This window comes from Molothrus aeneus, chromosome 8, assembly GCF_037042795.1.
Source record: "Molothrus aeneus isolate 106 chromosome 8, BPBGC_Maene_1.0, whole genome shotgun sequence".
NCBI lineage: Eukaryota > Metazoa > Chordata > Aves > Passeriformes > Icteridae > Molothrus > Molothrus aeneus.
This window is the reverse complement of record NC_089653.1, coordinates 36072999-36093990: the sequence shown is the minus strand read 5'-3', so window position 1 is coordinate 36093990 and position 20992 is coordinate 36072999. Positions and strand designations below refer to the sequence as shown.

The window sequence follows — 20992 nt, the reverse complement described above, 5'->3', positions numbered from 1 at the left end:
GCAAATAGTTCTAACCAGTGTAAGCAGATTACTGCTGGTTCTGAAATACGAGAAAATAGAAAACAAAAGAAATAAAGGGAATGTGCTCGTTAGTAGACCATGAAAATGGGAACATGGATTCCACAGTGGTTTAGAGAAATCCTGTCCTGCAGTAAATGCAATGAGAGAATGATCAACCATTGTGGAGTAGATACTCTAGTCAAAATCTGACTATAGGACAAATTCCTAGATACTTTGGAACTTCATTGGGACTGGCCTCACCTCTAGGTAGAGTAATGACCAGCAGCAAAGAAGTCTCTTTTAACAGTAGTGGGGAATAAAATTAAGATTTCTGTTTGTGCAGAGATGAAGACTGGTAATACCTGCTTATTTATTTTGATACTTACATCAATATGTACTAGCAATAATCTCTTAGGTATAGTAAGGTTCATGTTTTCTGAAAAAAAAACCCAAAACACCAAAACCCAAAAAACCCAAAAATTTCTGCTTGGCAGTGGATTGGCATGATAACCATAAAAAATGTGAAGGGCTTGGTTTAGGATACTTTTTTAGAAAATAGTTGTTCTTTTCATATGAGAAAAATTGATGTTAACTGAAAATTGATTCTGGGTTTTGTAGTTTTAATCATTAAACTGCTTTACCAACACGCAGATTTTTTTGGGTAATATCCATAATTATGCTTTCTATGAAAAAACTAGATTTTCAAGTAATGCTTACTTCCTGAAATCAATAAATTTATTCCTGCCTTTTTATTTTGATCTGATGCAGTTTGCGCTTCTGATTTTTGTTTTCTTCTACAGAAGTACTGAAATTTTACTGATGTTATGTAATGCTTTGGCTCGAGGCCTAATTATTTCTTGGATTCCGAAGCCAAAACCTGCTGAGAAGATAGAAGATACAGCAGTAGAGAGTAGCAGAAAAGCTGCAGCAAAGAAACAGGAAAAAGAAAATGTCATCCAGTCTTTTTCAGTAGATCCTACTGGATTTCCTGACATCAAAGCTGCCTTAGAGGTGCAGACCCCTGATTTTTTGTAGTCCCTTTCATTCTGCTGTCATATATTACAGCAGAATGAATTCCTATAAATTCAAGAGTAGAAGTTGTTTGTTTTTTTTAAAAAGCTACCTTCTTTTACAGTTTCTGTCACCACAAATCCTTCCCAAATGCACATTGGAGCTCCTTACCAACTTGGGCTTGAGGACTGTAACTTCTGTTTGCCTTGGGTTGCCTTAAAGCAGCTGTTGTTTGGCTTAGAGATGCATCTGCAATAATCTAAAAATAACTAATGGATAGCATGTTCCATACAAGAAACGTACAAGAAACTTTCCACATTCTCCTGTATTTCACTTTTTTTTTTTTCTCTTCTTGGTGTTTAGATTTGTGAATTTGCCCTAAATGCAATGACTGGGACCAAACCTAATGAAAAAGTCTCTATTGCTACACAACAACAGATCATTGCTACCTGGGTGAAAGCAAAGCAGTTAAACCAGCAGCAGATCAGACATCAGCTTGGGACTCAGGGGGAGGTATGATTTCCCTGAAATCCTGCATAATGTTGAAACTTTACAGAGAGAAGTTAAATTCATAAATTCATTTAATAATGACTGAAATTATCAAGGTACATTTTCTTCTGTATATTTGAACATAATGTAAAAATAAATTTTGTCTGCAGTTCCTTGCAGAACACAGCAAATTTTTCACATTGGGTATAGCAGTGAGTCTACATTTCTTAACTCTTCCTTATGATGTTAGCTACCATAGTGATGTTTGTCATATGATGACTGTTGAGCAAAATTGATTTTGAATTCACAAATGTAAAATAATAAAATGGCTGCATTAAAAATGTTAAGAAAAATCAGCTATATTAATGTCAACATTTACTATGGCTTCTTTATATATATACATTATAGACCTAGTAAGCTGGAAAGAAATATTTAATTCTTATATTTTTATTTTATAGAGTCTTTAAAACTGAAAACTCTCAGTGGCATATGAAATTTGCCTTCACTGTATTGTTGATGTGGGCTTTTAGTGTTGAAACTAGTAGTTCAGAGTTCACAGTGTTAATTAAAAATATATACATACAAAAACCAAGGATTTTAAGGACACAGTACAGAGCAGGAATTGCTTAGAGCAAATTGAGGTTTTCAAACATTATAGTATTATTATCATCATCATCATCATCTCAATTAATGTCCTTAATAATATTAACTTGCAAAAAAAAATCTCTGAATGTGAATTTTTTATTTCTGCTTAGAATAATGATGAAGTGCAAAATCCTCTGGCGAGAATTCTTGTTGGTCTGGAAATGTATTCATGTAATGGCTTGGGTCTCATGGATTTCACTCTTCCTAGCTTATCTCAGGTATTTAGGGTTTATTTTATAAGCTCTTGAGTTTTAAGAAATTGTGTACTATGAATTTGATTTCAAATTCAATTTTAAATAGAGTTTAAATTATTTTTGAATCTTTTATTGTACCATTATTTTCTTTAACCAAGAGATGAAATATTTATGGCAGGAAGGAGATTTTTGTGACAGAATAATTTTATTTATCCAAAGATCAGATACCATTAGAATATAAATATTCAGTTTATGCTTATGTTGCTCTGGCAGATTGTTTCAGTAATCATCAGATGAGCATAACAGGTTCAGGTGAATTCTGTACAGAACCATACTTCTAACCTTTCATTTTTCTTCTGGAGAAAACTTGATAGAAGCTTAAAGTTGTTTAGGTTAGAAAAGCCCTCTGAGATCAGGGAGTCCAGCTGTTCTCCCAGAACTGCCAAGGTCTCCAGGTGCCACATCCACACAACTTTTTAATCCCCCCAGGGATGGGGACTCCCTTTCAGTGAAGGAATTTTCCCAGTATCCAACCTAAACCTCCCCTGGTGTGACTTGAGGCTGTTTCTTCTTGTCCTGTTGCTTGTTACCTGGGAAAAGACACTGACTCCAGCCTCTTCAGGTAGTTGCAGGGAGGTTTGGGTTTGTATTAGAAGCATTCAACATTTCAACAGACAACTTCACATTAGAGCAAATTTTCTTTTGACAGTTACAAGGTAGAGCACAACTACACATGGTTACTATTGATTGACTGTAAAATAAAACTAGCAGGTTGGCAGGCCAACAACAAACTATTACTGACAACTAGGAACTAGGTCCTTAAGAGTAAATAGGTATCTAATTCTAGTTGGTGTACAGATTTATGTCAAATATTATGAGTTAACTTTAGCTATCAATTCACTGGCATAGTTTTATATAGCAGTATTGTAGTATCTTCATTTGGAGCAATTAATTAACAATTACCACTATCCTAAAAAGGTGGACCTTTGACATGTACAAAAGAAATGAAATGAAAACATTTAGATCCTATAATGAAACTACATATGAAATGATCTGACCTATATCTATATGTATGTATGTTTAGGTTGGAAAATACCTCTAAGATTATGGAGCCCAAGCTCTCCTGAGCTGCCACATATATAACAGTATACATAGCAACTACTTATTACAGTTACTGGTTGTTGCAAAACCGCTTCTATGTCCCATTCTTACTTTCGACTTAACTAAAATGGGTTCTGAGTTTTGAAAATCTTATTCCACTGGTTTTTGAAAGATGACTGAGGACATAGGACAAGTCCTGGCAGACACTTCTGGCCGGAAGGCATGCACAATTATACCTGGATTTGCACACACTATGTTAATACTTACTACACAGTGAATGAGGCCTCTCCATTGTATATTTTGATTGTACTTGTAGCTCTTTCATATTCTAGATGGTTTTATCATATACTTGTTCCATGCCCAGGTGGGTTGTAAAAAAAAGCATATAAAAACCTCCAATTTTAACCTTTTTTTTTTAATCCTAGTTACTGGATTTGGCTTTAGAGTGCAGTTGGTCAGATTCCTTAGTGGAATTGCAGACACTGACACGACTTACGTATTTTGCATATGTATCACAAGACTATGAAAGAGTGATGACTTGTTCCAAAAGGATCTTGGAATCAGATGAGAATTTTGTCCTCAACAGAAATATTAAGAAATACAGTGAGTAAGTATATAGAATTTCCTATGATATGGTAATGTACTTGAATTGCTATAAGTTTTGAAGAAAGTAAAGAGGATAAATGTGTCTGGTCAAAACAAAAATGGAGGAATCTTTTTTCCAAAAAAATTGTGCAGCTACAGATGAAAATGAAAGTAAAAGGCAGTGGGAGATCCAGATTGTGGCTCTGGACCTCATTCAGATAGATGAAACTTGCTATCCAAGGGAGTCAGAAGCTTGTACATTTCTGTGTTTGGGTGTCTTTCGGGGGCACCGCTGCTCTGAAATGATCTCTGGAAATTGTAATATTTTGACTCTTTTATAATCTCTAAGCAGAAAATAGGTGATTCTACTTCTTTTGATGAAGCAAATTGCTTTCAGTGCTCATCTGGCTCTAATACACTGAAGGGCTATGTAGTTCATGGACCAAGTTGAAGCTGGGGGTGATGAAAGATATGAGCAGTTCCTGTATTCCAGGCTCTGCTGTCAGGTAGTCTGACAGCACTAAATTGCCATCTGTGCATGTGGGTGGGTACAATAGGAATGTAACTAATTCCTCTAAAAGCCCGGTCTCTTCCTTAACTGATATTTTGAACCTTGGCTTAAAAAAAAAAAAAAAAAAAGCACCTATAAATGGATCTATTGATTGGTGGAGTCCTTTATTATAAAAAAGGTGATGCCCTTTGAGCTCTCTATTTTGAAAAAGAATTTCCTCCAAAAGCAGAATTTAATTTTATCCAAAGAGGAAAGAATCAGCTCCATTTAATAGGAGTTTTTCTGAATGTAGGAAGTCAAACTAATGAAGGATAAAATGTTTGATTGTGCAGTCATGTATTGCCAATGCTATTTCCAGAGAAGAGAGGACAGTTTTTCCACGGAAAGTGCAGAGTTGTGGTCAAGGCGGTTACAGGCTGAATTTCGCCTGGTGAGCTCCTGCTGTGGGCAGGGGCGCCCTCTCGTGGGCACAGCCGGGGCGAGCTCCGCGCTGCTGCGGGGGCGGCGCTCGGTGACAGAGACACTGGAAACCCCTGCAAATCGTATTTACTCTTTTCCTACTAAGGTGCTATTGATCAATGATATTAACCAATGGTATCAATTTATTTGTGTATTAATTTTTAACTGATTAACTCTGGAACTGAAATCTATATTGTTTTCTTCTACATGTAGTGGAGTGGGATCCATATAAATTTCTCCAGAGCCCTGGGTATACGTTACCAGACACAAGCATGACAAATCTCAAAATAAAGTATCAAAAATTGTCTAATTTTCCTGATTTCTGGTTTTAATTGCTTAGTGTATAAGTTGGACTTAGACCTAATATTTTTTTGGTACGGTAGTGAAAAATAGGGAGAAAATGACAAATCTCTGTTCTTTCCTTGCTGAATATAGATAATAGTTTTTTAAAATCTGATTTCACAGTTATTTTCTGTAGAGGTGTGAAAAAGATATTTTAGTCTACTTTTCCACAAAATACTCTGTTTTTGAAATGTTTTCTAATTTTAAAAGAAAACTCAATAAAAGGATTTGTAACTTCCTAAACAAGGGACATCTATATAGAAGCAACTTGAATATATCATTCATAGGAATTGGTATGATCTTACCCTGTAAGACTTAGCGCTTCTTGAAATGTTTGCCTTTATGCAGGCTTGGCAACAGCGTGAGACAAGAAATGTTAAGCATTGCAGCCTGTATAAAAGGAAAGAGCATAATGGAGAATTTGTCTGGAAGAAAACATCTGCGTGTAGCAGCATCACAAACCTTTGTTCAGAGTGCCAGGTATGTTTTTATGTTGAGAGAAAACTAACATAAAACAAATCTAATATTTAGTTACAGTTTTGGGGATCATCATATTTTCTCCTGAGACTGATAAAAATCAACATAATTGCAAATTGGAATCTTTAACAAAGGATTTGCCAGATTTTTGCACTTCAGTAAATTTATCAACTACTTTCCACATAGCTGACTTTATAGTGTCAGAGAATCACACCATCCTCAGAAGGGATTTAGTTCAGACTCCTGCTCAAAGCGGGGCCAGTCCAGGGCTTCATCCAGTCTGGCTGTGAAAACCTCAAGGAATGGAGACATGCAGCATCTGTGAATAACCTGCTCCGCTGCATGGTTGTACCCTTGGGGACATTTCTGAACCTTTCTCGTGTTAACTTATGCATGTTCTTGCTTGTCCTGCCATTCACTGGGAAGAGCCTGACTGTTGCTTCTCAATAACTTTTTTAGGTTATTGAGCAACTTCCCCTTAGGGCTCCTAAAGCCACCTCTTCAGCTAGCCCTCTTCTCAAGGCAAGTGCAGTCCAGTCCTTAGATCATCTCAGTGGCCCTTCACTGAGCTCCTTGTGGTTTCTCTGTGTCTGGCATGTATTGGGTGGCCTAAAACTGGACATAGCAGTCTAAATGTGATCTAAAGAGTGCTGTCTAGAGGGTGATCATATTGACAGTTTCAAAAAACTGCCTTTTTTTTAAACAGTGACACTATTCAATTGGTGATTACATTACATCAATCTGTAATTTTTCACTGAAATGCCAAGCTTTATTCTCACTCAGATGAGTACTGTGTGTCACAATATGGAGGATTAACTTTTATTAATTCAAAATATCACTTGCAGAAATATGCTCAAAGCAACTTGGATGCAGCTAGTGGCATTTGGGCCATATACTTGTGTTACAGTGGTACTATACTAAGCAAAATCCATAATACAGTAATAGTTATTATATTTTATTTTTAATTTTTTTTTTTGAATGAGACATTAACGTTATAGGAAGCCAAATAAAGTACATTATTTCAATGAGAACATCTTGAGGAGGTTTCTGCTATTGTTTAAATGAATGCTCTTGAGCTAAGATTATGCAGAAATACAGTAAAAATAATTATTATCATTAATATTACTTATTTATTCCTAGTTCTGCTGAGTGTGTGAAATTGTTTGGTATATAAAAATGGAAAATAGCTTTTCTATGAAGCTCTTATGCTAAGTCCTCATTGCTGAGGTGATCCATAGATCAGCTAAACCCAAATGTTCCTAAAGGTAAAATTCTTTATTAGAGCTAAAGTGTGGCTGGTTTTCCTTATAAAGCTCTATTTCCCTTTCTTCAGGCATGCAGGTGAAGCTGGAAATTATTCCCTTGTAATGTTTGCAGCTACACACTTTTGGAACGCATGTTTACCTTTGCTAGGCTCACCACATGACAGAGAACAGTTTAAAGAACCTACCAAAATAATTCTTAAGAGTATAATTAAAGCAGAATCTAAAAACAAACAGGTGAGAATTTCTAATAGGTATTGCTTGTTTTTAGTGATTGGAGCTGATGGTAAAGAAACTTCAAGATACTTTTCCTAAGAGGCAAAAGTGACTTATTTGTCATAAACACATTTCTGGTTTCTTACCTGCAGTCACATACTCTTGTATTTGATTTGGTGATTCTTTTGGTTTTGGGCAATTGTCAAACTCTCAACAGTTTTCTGCAAAGTAATTTGCTGTCTGATTTTCACTGTAGTGTTTCATTTCATGAAGCTTACAAAAAAATAATTTTTAGAAAATATTCAAAATCCAGGAAAAAAAAGCCACTTCTGGCAAGTATGATAATAGATTTGGAAAATATGATAATAGATCCTAAAACACTAACTCAGGAAAAAAAAAGTTACTGACTGTGTTAAGGTTTCTCCCACCTGCAGACTCAAATTTCTTCTACCTGTAAAAGAAAAGTTTTACTTTTCATATCTTCAGGTTTTTAACAGACTATTTAGGACTTTGGCAGTAGGAAGGAGTCAAAATTTAGACTGTGCTGGGAATTTATGGTAAAATTAAATACTTATTGGTGATGAACAGCATGTGTACTCCAAAGAAGTTATCCTCTTGAAACACTATGCAAGTGATGTGTGTCATATAACACATCTCACCAGGTGGAATTTCTTCTGCCCACTGAAACTTCCATGTGCATTTACAACTTTTCTTACTTTAAAACTCCATGGAGCTTATCCATTTCTCTCTCTAGATTTGATTTACATGTCAGTGGAGCTGCTGTATATTTCCATAGGCACAATTATTGATGACTTTTGCATCCAAGCTTAGTGGTACAAATATGAGTCTGCATCTCAGATCATCAAGCAGGATAATACAAGAATAGAAACCTTTACTTTGCTTTCTTGTCAAGCTGTGTATAAATCACAAATAATCAGTAATGGTGACTGGCCTGATTATTCTGGGTGTGTAGGAACTGATGAGTACAATATGTACTTTAAAAGCACAGTGATAATTGTGAGGTCAATGGAACTTTGACAGTGTTTAGATACATAATGGTAATTGCCCATAGACACAGTCCTAAAGTTTGTTATTTGTAGAGATACATTTAAAACCAGTAAAAAGGAATACTTCATTATGTGTATATAGTTATCTCTCCACCACAGCATAATTTCAGAGTGAATCCTTAATAAGTAGTATTAAAAAGTAATTATATGTAGATAATGAAAATTTACAGTTACAGGTGGCATAGGTATTTTTTCGTCTGCAAATGTTAGTAATTCTTATGAGTTAGAAGTGAGTGACTGCTGATAGCAGTTAAGGAAAAAAATTCCTGTTAACAGAGTCCTCTATATTTGATTATTTCTGGAGTTACTGAGTTTTTAAAATACATATACCCTGTAGGAACCATTGTGGGAGGCAGGAACTGATCTCCAGTGATCCTTGACCAGGATAACTAGTCCATTTTTAAATGCAGTCATATCTGGAGAAGGATCTACCAGCAGATGTCCATATTCTCATCTACCAGTACTCCCAAATCCTTCACCACAGGACTGCTCTTGTTTCGTCCCCTGGGCTGCACTGGTACTGGGGTTTGCCCTAACTCAGGTGGAGGACCTTGCACTTGATCTTGTTGAACTTCTAAAGGTTGCCTTGGGCCCACTCATTGAGCTTGTCAATCCCTCTAGGTGACATCCCTTCCCTCTCATCAGTCAACCACACTACTCACCTCGGTGTCAGCAGCAGGCTTGCTGGAGGTGCACTCAATCCCCTTGCTATGTCAGCAAGGAAAATTTGAACAATATTGGTTCCAGTATCCCTGGTATTGGTATCCCTTGAGGTATACCACTTGTGACTGGTTTCCTCTGGACACTGAGCCTTTTGGACATTGAGCCAGTGACTGTAATTCTTATCCATTGAACAGTCCATCCATCAAACTTCTCTCTGTCCAACTCAGTAGCAACAAGGTTAGAGAGCACTGTATCAAAGGCCTTACAGAAATCCAAGTGGATGACATCCGCAGTTCGTGTCCATTGGTGCAGCCACTCCATTGTAGAAGGCCACTAAATTAGACAAACTTTGTGCCTTCATGGAAGTAAATGCTTATTAGACCAAATCTGATAAATCTTTGATGATGCTAATGTAATACTTACCCAAATGTTGTGGCTACAGCTTAGTTAACTTCTTAGCATCATCCTACATGTATTTAATGGTTAGTGTGTCATATATGAATCTGTTTGAGAAACTAGACAGTAAATTTCTCATTGAAGATGCAGAATTGTGCTGTAGAGGAGAGGGAAACAGCAGGTCTTTGACCTTTGGGTAAGAATCGTGATCGTCAAATTTTCACAGGTGAGGAGTTCAGCCTGCTTTAGGCAGGCATGTAGGCAGACAGCTCTGTAGGATCTCTGCCAACCTCAGCTACTCTGTGACTCTCTGAGAGTACTTCAGGATCTAATGTTATTTAATGAGTGTAAGGAAGTTAATATTACTAAGTCTGGTTATTTTTGTATTGGTTTGTAGTATAGGACTCACTCTAGAGAAATGCTTGTGGCTTTCATCTGGTCAAGAAACTTTAAGTTATAGGTTACTATGATGAAGATACTATTCATGTCAATGATATGGACTGGTTCACAGACAAAACAAAAGTTCAGTAATACTTAGAGATATATGTTAACTGAAAGATAAAGGGGTTTTTGTGTTTTGTTTTGGTTTTTTTGTGTTTTGATGTTTTTTGTTTTTTTATTTAAGGAAAAGAAAGATACATGTCCTTTGCATCAGTGGATTACAAAGGATTTTCAAAATATTGGGTTATCAGTTGGATGCTTTCTCCCAGGCATGTTCTTCCTTCTGTTAATCTGGTAATAAAAGAAAACCCAGTATTTTGTAATCATTATTCCAATTCTGCAGTATATTAATAAATCATTTGAATATATTTCAAAGGTGCTGAGGAAGATCTGACATTAAGAACCTCCTTATATGGTCTATTATTCCACATCTATGCTGATAAAGCTGACTGGGAGACAGCACTAAAACTCCTGGATGAAGCTATCCAAGTTTTGCCTCAGACAAGACACAAACTGTAAGCTAGTTGACTTATTTTTATTAAAATAAGCATTTTAGTTCTTAAGAAGTATAAAACTTTTGAGTATTTTTCATTTTATATGCATTGGGAAAGTATTATGATTACTTTTAAGTAGCCTGCCCTTACAACACAAAACATTCTTGTGTCTTTTCCATGAAAAAGACACACATAGACAGTGCTTCCTATCATTAATCTGGTAATACTTGTAAATATAATACTTGTAAATTTGATTTTTTAAAAACATATATAAAAGTAGTATCTTACTTCCCAAGCAAATAGATGCATGAAATGTGGCTATATAGCAGAAGTTTTAGTTTTCCTAACTGCAAACCCTTCTTCATTAAATGGAAACAAAATTATCTAGGGTGCTGTTTATATAATCTTGTCTGAGTTGGTTTCATGCCCTTTATGCCAGTTTATAAACTTTGCATCTTTGTACTACTATAGATATGAGCTAGTATGTGTGTCTTACTCACAAAGTAACTTTACAGGTACAGATGCAAGTAATTTGTAATTTGTTTGATCTTTTTTCTAGCCTGATTTTCAAACTTATGGCTACAGTGAGGGCAGGATCGGGATGCAATTTTACGATGGCCATTCAGAAAGCCAGTCATGAAAGTGAAGATTACTTGTCACATATGTGGCGACACTTGGTAACAGTCTCCAGAAGTATTGTTGGACAGTTAAGCTGTTTTCAAAATGCAATAATTGCTTTGCAGGTTTGTCAGTTCTTACTGTTTGTTCTCATGCTGATAGAATGATGTTTCTCAAGTGATTCATAGGACTGCAAGTTCCTGAGTGGGTAGGGAAGCCACTTTTATAACTTGCTTTTTTATAACTTTGAGATTACTCTTCAGTAGGAAAACTCTCTATGGTTGAATCTTTATATCCAGTAAAATTTTCATTGAGTTCTTCCGAAGAAAAATGTCTAAGAGTAGTAAGTGGTTTTAATAAAATGAAGTTTTAACTGGTGGTGGAGTTTCCTGTTACATTCTGTTTATCATAATTCTGATTATGTGATGCCAATAAAACTGCTTGATGTCAAATTACTATTTTTTGCTTCTGTTAAGACTACGTGCAACTTTAGAATATAATTTTGATGGTTTACATAAACAAATACAAATTAATTCCTCCTTTATTACTTTTATAGAAACAAGAAGATGAATGGCAGAGAGTTGATTACCTGATGGAATTTGCTGAATGCTTATATTGTAATCAGTTTCCCCTCAATGATGCTGTTAAACCTCTGCAGTGGGCAATAGATCTTCTGCTTTGTATGAAATTCCCTATGCAATCCTCACAAGAGGACGGTATGTAATGGGTGTTTCTCCTTCAGAGCAATTTCTCAGCAGGAGACACAAGTGAGATTTTAAATTTGCAGCTTAGTTATCAAAAGGAATGGCACAAGCTTGCTTGTATTTTCTCGTGCACTTCCTGTCAATTTATTCAATGCAAGTTCAGTTTATTTGTGAATTCTGTGTTATGCTATGGAGAATTACCCTCAGTCTTTTGATATAGTAAGATACTGCACCCCTCTGACACAGGGATTCCTGAGATGTGAGATGCTACCAGAAAGCAGTGCTGGACAGTTTGCTTCAAGTGAGTTCTTGTGGAGGGACAGATGAAACTGAAGGAAATAGTTTCTATGGCAAGATTTGGGTACCTAAGTCCATTACCCTTTCCTTGGCTTTGTCTTAGCATTAATTTTTCAAAAATTACTCTCAAAGGGATGTATGGCTTCAACTACTTTGTAACTGTAAAAATTCTTTGCTCCTTCCACACAAATATCTACTTTTACTGGTATGACCTTAGTGACCTATCTGATAGGATAGGATTCTGATATTCATTTGGGAAAAAAAGTTTCTGATTTCTGGAACCATACTGAACTGTGTGGCATTAATGAACATCTGCTCTGCTGGGTTTTTTTGTGTGGATAGATGACATGGATCAGACGAGTACCTCTGGTGTTTTTATTGAGAAAGATAAATATGCAGTGTCTTTATCACACAGTTGATTAGTAACAGTAACAACCTTCTGTTCATACTTTTCTGTTAGCGGATTTGTTGGGTTGTTTTTTGTGGTTTTTTTTACAGTCCTATGGTGATTTAAGTTTTCATAGAATTCACAGAATCACTGGGTTGGAAGAGACCTTCAAGATCATCGAGTCCAGCCCAGCCCCAACACCTCAAATAAACCCTGGCACCCAGTGCCACATCCAGGCTTTGTTAAACACACCCAGGGGTGGGGACTCCAGCACCTCCCTGGGCAGCCATTCCAGAACTTTCTCACCCTTTCTGTAAAAAACTTTTTCCTAATATCCAACCTGTATTTCCCTTGGTGCAGCTTGAGACTGTGTCCTCTGGTTGTGTCAGTGCTGCTGGAGAAAGAGACCAGCCCCACCTGACCACAACCAAGTTTCAGGGAGTTGTAGACAGTGATAAGGTCACCCCTGAGTGTCCTCTTCTCGAGGCTGAGCATGCCCAGCTCCCTCAGTCGTTCCTCACAGGGTTTGTGTTCCAAGCCCCTCACCAGCCTTGTTGCCTTCTATGGACATGCTCGAGCGTCCCAAGGTCCTTCCTAAACTGAGGGGCCTGAATTGGACACAGCACTCGAGGTGAGGTCTCACCAGTGCCAGGTACCGGGGCAGAATGACCTCCCTGCTCCTGCTGGCCACACCATTCCTGATCTAGGCCGGGATGCCCTTGGCCTTCTTGGCCCCCAGGGCACGCTGCTGGCTCACGTTCAGCCGGCTGTGGACCAGCACCCCAGGTCCCTTTCTGCCTGGGCCCTGTCCAGCCACACCGTCCCCGGGCTATAACGCTGCAGGGGGTTATTGTGGCCAAAATGCAGGACTGGGCACTTGGACTTATTAAACTTCATCCTGTTAGACTCAGCCCATACATCCAACCATTCCAGGTCCCTCTGCAGAGCCCTCCTACCTTCCAACAGATCAAGACACGATCCCAGCTTAGTGTTATCTGCAAACTTACTGATGAAAGACTCAATCCCTTCCTCCATGTCATCAATAAAGATATTGAACAGAGCTGGCCCCAGCACAGAGCCCTGAGGGACACCACTGCCAGCTGGATGCAGCACCATTCACCACCACTCTCTGGGCCCAGCCATCCAGGCAGTTCTGAACCCAGCAAAGAGTGTTTTTGTATTAGTTCTGTAACCCACCCAATTTCACCAGTTTGCTTATGATTACTATCATTGCAAAGCTCTTAATGGAAACTCAAGTAATATAATAAGGGGAATTAGATTTAAATATAAAACAGCCCAGGTTGGAAGGAACCTCAGAAGATCATCTGGTCCAGCCTTATTCGGATGTAATTTCTCTATCAGGCTTACATTATTTAGTGTACAGAACTGTTACATTGTTGATTAAAAACATGGTACAAGTAGCATTGCATCACTTTAACAAGAACATCTTCAGCAGATAGATTTCCATTTTTCTTTTTTTTCCCCTAAATATTTTCATTTTCAATTCAGAAATTTTAACTTTTAAATATATTTTTACAATGCTGTCACTGTGAGCATGTGTTTGCTGTTTTTTTTTTAACAGAAAGCAATGCTATACCAAAATTGTTGCCTACAGAAAATGCTAAGATGGACAATGGAGCAAATGGTGCCACGCCCCAAATGAATTTGGAAGATTTGAGTAATATTAAACAACTGGAAGCTTTGTTTCGAGCACAGACATTAATGGCTTTATTTTCTGGTCATGGATCTTCTTTTCATCAGCAGCACTGTTTGATGGCATATGCCTGTGTCATCCGTATCTGGCAGGTGAGATTATATGAGATTATATATTGTATTGTGTTATAATAATGTAGCTAGTATATTTCACATTTCCTCATGTAATTATGGTAGCAGCTATTCATTTGGTGTTTAACTTTGCCCTTAGAGTTTTCTCTTATATGGTGCAGTTAGCGTATTTTCTCAGGTTTAAGGATTAAACAAGAAAATCGTTTCTCTCAGGAAAATGGAGAGGAGACACTAAGGGTAGAAGCAGTGGGCCATTGTTTCTCAGGAGTCCATTCATATGTTTTGTGCAATATGTCTCAAATTTTGTATTTTTAATTTGTTAAGGAATCTCACTTGTGGCAGAATACATACTGAAGACATTTCTGTCAGTTCTGAAGGTGGACCTTCGTGAAATTGAATCAAAAGGACTGAAAAGGATTGTGGAAGCTGGCAGTGTTCACTGATTGATTTCTCTAATTACTTTTTCATAGTTAGAGCATTTCAAATCTATAATATCTACGTCACTTCTCATTGACATGCCCAATTGAAATGGCTATTCAGAATCGCAGCAATGATCATAGGAAAACAATTATATGTTAAGTAAATATTTGAAGGGACTAAATATGTACTTGATAATAGTAATGCAACAAATCATTATAGGAACAGTCTCAGTTGGGACCTACCAAGTAGATTGGTAAGCTATGGCTTGTGTATAATTTTACTCCAATTAGAAGTGAAAGCCTGCAACTTTTTACCTCTTATTTGTGGTAATTATGAGCAAGAATTTAAAATAAAATAAAAATCAGTTTAACATGTGATGTGACACAGGAATCTGCAAAGTAAAAATGGAATATTGATGTTTTCAAATTTACACAAGCATAACTTTTAATATCCAGCACTTGGCTATGCATCTTACTAGGGGAAAAAACTACCTGAAGAGAGTACTACTGTTTGAATAAGCTATTAAAACTAAAACTTAGAGTTGATGCTGCCATCAGTGCCAGTTGTAAGATAATGATAGTAATTCTAAGAATCATATTTACAGCTGAACAGTGTTATGAGAAAAGAAATAACCATGTGGTATTAAGGGAATTAAAGTACTTCAGGATACCTTGTTTTGGCTTTACAAAGTAAAGCAGACCTGACTGCAGACATCTGCTTGAAAGCAGGCTCTTTAGTAGTAGGACTCCATAAATAAGTCAGTAGATCTTAAAATATTTTCTAAAAAATTCAGCTGCCTCTGACTTTTTAAAGATGTGTCACCTTTAATTTGAAATTTTATTTTGTTTTGAGTATCCAGCATTATTTTTTGCTTCGTATTTTGTATTCTACTCTTGATTCCTCCAGCAAAACATATTAGTCTTCTCAAAAATAATGTGGCTTTTGGTTTTGTTTTGTTCTTGTTTGTTTGGTTTTGGTTTTGTTTGTTATTGGGTTTTTTTTGTTTCTTTTTAATTTTAGGTAAAATTAGAATCTGTGCTCCCACTTGTACAGAGAAAGTTTTGATTAATTCTTTTGTATGCTTAAATATTTAGAATTTTTTTTATATAATGTTCAGTAGTAGCATTGTAAAAGACTGACCCAGAAAGAGTACAGAGTGACTTTGCTGTCTTGCAGATTGCTTCCTTATAAAATTCATCCCTTTTAGAAAATGAGGGTAATTAGACTAATGGTTTGGAAAAAAAAAAAAGAATTGCATTTTCAACCGTATAAGTTAAAAAGAGATAGTGTAGTATTTATCCCAGAGATGATCTTGTCTTTTGACAGCTCTGCTGCTTAATTACATTGCCATGCTTGTACAAAAAATTCAAGCATCTGGGAGTCTCTGAAATTATTTTACTGAAGAAAACTATTATGCAAGCAGACTATGATATGTGACAATTGTTAATAGCTGTAGATACTGTCTTGCAGTGGATAATAACTATTACTGGAAAGTGAGATTATTATTGTTATTAATATTGCAAATTGAAATTAATTTAATTATTTGATAATCTAGGTTTCATTGTCAGCATCAGGGATTATTACAAAAGCATTCTCAAAGACTTCACAACCTACAAGTCATCAGAAAGTGCAGTCAAAAACTCCTAAAAAAGACAAGGACAAAAAGAAAGATAAACAAGTAAGACCCACTTTTCTGTGGAATTTAAACAACCCTCTCTTTCTTAGAGATGTTTCCCTGGGCTCATTTGGTGAATGGTTCAGATGCTTTACTGAACCGACTCTCATAACTTGGGAGGAATTTCTCTGTGAATCTGTGGATCATTCCTCCACTCTTGATCACAGTCTTGAGAGATCATGAATTTGCAAATACTTTTTCTTTTGTTTGTTGCCTTGGTCAAGATGCTGCTGTTTTGTAAAACCCAGAGTCTAAAAATCCACAAACCACCCCAAATTTGACAAAACTTCAAAGGATATTAAGCAAATGTCATTTTTAGCTGAATATTTAACACCAATAGTATTAATTTGATCTCATAAGTGTTCTTGTTGTTATTATAGGTTGAAGTTTCTGTTTCAAAGGAGAAACCTAAAGGGAAAGAATCAGTTGATTACTTACCAGCAAATGTGGAAGAATGGGCCCAGTATGCCTGTTCCAATGAAATCAGAGATACTTTTAAACAGAAAACAAATGGTTATGGTATTCACTGGGATAATTTCCCAAAACCTGTAAGTATACTCCTCAAAAATCTAGAGCATTTACTATTTAGGAGTAAATCAGTACCAGAAAATGGTTTTATTTTAGTTTTTCTGTCTGTGTATTTTCAGACAGTTGTCCCTAATACTTTTGTATTGTAGTATTCATTAATACTTCGAGGTGTTAGCCTGTCCTCTGCATGCTGAAATGAAGCTAACTTAGAGAAGACATTTACCAGCTTTCTGTGTACCTTGCTGCTCTTTCAGCTAGAAAGTTTCTTTATGCCTTTTTTCAGGTTTATTTTGGAACTGAAGATGTAATCATTTTAAAATTTATTTTCTACAAAATTATGTTTATACTGACTGAATTTTAAAAAATTTCTTTTCAGACTTGCACTTTGTATTTTATGGACCTTTTATCAAAAGAACTACAGAAAATTTTTTGCCCCCACTTGATTCTTCCAGTCTTTCAGCTAGCTGAAGTTATTGCTAGTGAAGTGCTGGAGTGTAGAAGTCTGTCTGATCTCTATCACCTTCGGTTTGTATCCTTTATTTATTTTAAATAAAAGAGAAACTGAATGGAGTGGACCATCCATTAATATCTCACCAAATAGTAACAAGAATTTTTTGTGACTTACTGTTTTATATTTGTAATGGGTTTTTATTTATTTTCCTTTCTTTTTTAATGCATTTTAATAGAATTTTGGTGAATAGGTTTGTGGAATCAAAGCCCCTAAATTTATTTGTTATGAACAATGATCTCCCATGTGGAAAGCATATGAGATTATGAAGTCACACCACTTTCATGTGAAAATTTTTTGAAATGCCTTATTGTCATCTAACTGAAAAAAGCAAAGTCAAATTTCTGTGAAAGTCTTATCTATTAAGTATTCAAAAGGCAGATTCCCTATTTGCATCAAAAATATATTCTCCACCATAAGGGCACAAAGAGGTTGCCCTGGTAAGTGCATTTTTAGAGAGATTTGTCTTTGTGACCAAAATTATGTTATTTTTTATGGATGCTAACCCCTAAAAGTTGTGATTTAAAAGTATTTAATATGCATGCAATTGAAATTCTTGCTGTTTTAGTTAAAGCATTTTATAATGCTTTTTTGGTAGGTATTAAATAATGATTGCTTAATAAGTAACGGTCATAAGCAATAATTGTTTGCTTATTTTCTGATGGTTTGTGAAATACCGCGTAATGAATCTTTAAAATGCCTGAAACTGATCCCACTGAGCAGAGTAGATATTCATGTATACAAATACACCTGTTTCTCTGCCAATTGATTACTGAGTTGCTTTCTTACAAGACTAAAAGGGACTTTCTGGTAGGAAATTATTTTCAGCCAAGATTTGCCAGACAGGGTTTTTTTTTTGTTGATTCCTCAAGACTTGTGTTTATTTCATGGTATTTTATATATATCTATGACCTGATGTCTATATTTTATTAGACAGATGTGTAGGAATATATTACTCTTTAATCAGGACAGAAATGTAGATTAGCACATGCACATGGAGGGGCAGGGTGGAGGTGGTTGCATGCTATTGTGAAACCATAGAAATAATTTTGTAGTTTTAGTACATAATTTTTGCCATTAAGCTGGAGTGATACAGGTTTGATGGACTAGACTGGGCCTACTGGTGGATGTCCCATCCCTGGAAGTGTTCAAGGTCAGATTGGATGCAAGGGCATCTTTCACAAAGATCATCTAAAGATAAGATATCTTTAGAAGTTCCTTCCAGCCCAAACTATTCTTTGATTCTGTGACCTCTGTTTATGGGTAGTTTTTCCTGCTTTTATTTACAATCTTTGTTATTGCCAGCATTAATCAAGACATGAGAAGGTGGGATTGACAAATGGGGAATAAGTGCTATGTATATATAATGTACTTATATGAAGCAACATACGAAGGATTCAGATTGTTTCTTAAACATTTCTTCTTTTTATTTGTAGAATTGCCCTGATATGCTCAGATTTAAAACTGAATCAGGCATCTGTGTATCATGAGAAAGCTGCTGGAGACGTATACATTAGTGAATTAGAGCAAGCAATGTATGTATTTTCACTGCTGAGGGGGTATTTATTTGGGACTGTTTTCCCTACAGTTAACGAGTGTTGTTGGGGGAAAACAGTGAAAAAAAATTATCTCGGAACACACCTTTGGTATATTAGCTATGCCCTAAAATTCTGTGCAAGTTTGGTTAGTGTTTATCTACAGAGTAGTATATGGTAAGGATTCCTAACACACTAATACTTTGCTATGGAATTCTTTTTCAAATATACTTGAGTTTACTTTTTTGTTCCTGTGATTTAGGTGTAGGCAAGAGATTGCACTGAAAAAAGAAAAAAATGTATGCATGAAGACAGAAGAAAGAAAAGTACTATTTGAAAATGCTCAGCTTAATGGTAGTAGGAATGAGAATATCCTTACTTCAAGGGAAAAGGTTTTTATTTCTCCTTCAGTTTCTATACTAAGTTACTCTTTCTCTTTTTTAATGCACTTGCTAGTTTGTTTTTGGATAATACTTGAGAAATACATGAACACAAAAATAATTAAAAGTGCACGCTATCTAAATTCTGCTAGCAATCATCTGAAGCTGAGGTTTGCCTGGCATATTATTTATATCAGGGAGAAACAAGACTGGAATCTTTATTCATACAAAGTAAAACTACTTTCCTACAAATGGATTTGGGGACTAATGCAAATGGATTAAAAAAGACTGAGAAGCAAAAAAGATACTGTATTCACTCTTGGTCTTGTTTTTTCTCTTCTTTCTCCATTACATCAGCATGTACTGTTTTGCTACTGCTTACATATTGTTTTAAGGGCATGCAAGTATTTCACTCTTTCCTGTCTCTTTTTTAAGAAGATAATTGCCTTACTGATTCTTTAATGCTTACCTTCACTGTGCTCTTTATTATGGCATTGATGTCTGGATTGTCATCACACCATTTTGCTCTTTTTGTATATTTTTTCCATACTTGTGCATTGTTTTTCTAATTACTAATCCCTCTCAATTCACCTCTTTTAGCTGTTGTAAATATTATTCCTCTTTTAGTTATTACCAAAAGTCAACTTTGTGACAGCAGCATATCTGAAGTAGTTAATCTGTCATCCAGTTAGTTTAAATAGTATCTACTTACTAGTTCAATGCCTTTTGAGGATTGTAAAATCCAAATCTCATAAACTACCTGTTGTTCTTGTAATATAATGTTAAATTTTGAAGTTAGAAAATACAAATACAGCTGAGGTGTGGGATATCACAGTTAACAACTTGTATTCTGTCTAGGTTTTTTGACATTTATAAAGATGTAATACTTTAATTTTTTCAGGGTTTTGAGGTAAATGCAGTAACAGGAAAAGGACTGAGTGCACTTTCTTTCCCTCACTTGTGGATTGAAAAAGCTGAAGTACTAATTCATCTAGGCTTGTATCAACCAGCAAGGCTTCTGCTTTCAGAGGCCCATGCTGCGACTCAGGTACAATACAAATTAAATAGAAAAAGAATCACTAATAACATGTGTAGGGAAAATGCAATTATTTGTCGGAATAATAATAATCAAACTGCAAAGCCAAGCCTTCTCCCACCACCCCAAACCAATTTCTTACTGCATTTCAACATCTATAATATGTACATTTAAATATATGGCATTTCAGTCCAACTTTATGGGAGTTGTCTGAAGGTTATATAAATTTCTGAAGTAGTGTCAGCCTCTCTGTCTGCTTTGCAGTAGCCTTGGAAGGTATGGGTATATTTCAACCTTATTTGTTTAAATAGGTGGGAAAAGTTCAAGGCTTGTTCTGAAGAGAGGGAGAGCATTTAGTCCCATCCTCTCAATATTTTGATCATTTGAAAGTCTGATTATTTAATTTTGAACTTCCTTATGGATTTACTGCAATTTTTTTATAAAATTTAAATTATTTCCTAGAGTTCTGGCAGATCTGAAATAAGTGTCCATATGTTCCACCTAACAGATTCACATCTCATTATTATGAAGGATTATACATTACAGATATTTTCCCTATATCTAACATTTTCCACTTTAGCCCTGTGCTTCATTATAAAAGTTTTTGAAATATAATTATTGCAGTAAAACATTTACTTAAAGAAAGTGTAATTGATATCCTGTTATTTTGTGTAATATTTTTTCTCCTGTAAGAAAACACGGCCCATGTAAATTTAGTACAATCATGAATACTTTGAATAATAATATATGAATGATATTCATGAA

General features: G+C 35.8%; 1 protein-coding gene across 1 annotated transcript in view; it reads left to right on the top strand.

Annotated features, from left to right (window-relative positions):
- CFAP46 (cilia and flagella associated protein 46) overlaps positions 1-20992 on the top strand; it is a 71168-nt gene that overhangs the window by 24078 nt on the left and 26098 nt on the right. The window contains exons 19-35 of the mRNA XM_066554624.1: positions 801-1011; positions 1375-1524; positions 2256-2363; positions 3866-4047; positions 5686-5817; positions 7148-7313; positions 10044-10128; positions 10236-10374; positions 10913-11096; positions 11528-11691; positions 13947-14166; positions 16121-16243; positions 16621-16788; positions 17145-17293; positions 18713-18811; positions 19074-19203; positions 20093-20239. Of these exons, the coding sequence (XP_066410721.1) occupies positions 801-1011; positions 1375-1524; positions 2256-2363; positions 3866-4047; positions 5686-5817; positions 7148-7313; positions 10044-10128; positions 10236-10374; positions 10913-11096; positions 11528-11691; positions 13947-14166; positions 16121-16243; positions 16621-16788; positions 17145-17293; positions 18713-18811; positions 19074-19203; positions 20093-20239 (2557 nt within the window). The remainder of the gene's footprint in view (positions 1-800; positions 1012-1374; positions 1525-2255; positions 2364-3865; positions 4048-5685; positions 5818-7147; positions 7314-10043; positions 10129-10235; positions 10375-10912; positions 11097-11527; positions 11692-13946; positions 14167-16120; positions 16244-16620; positions 16789-17144; positions 17294-18712; positions 18812-19073; positions 19204-20092; positions 20240-20992) is intronic.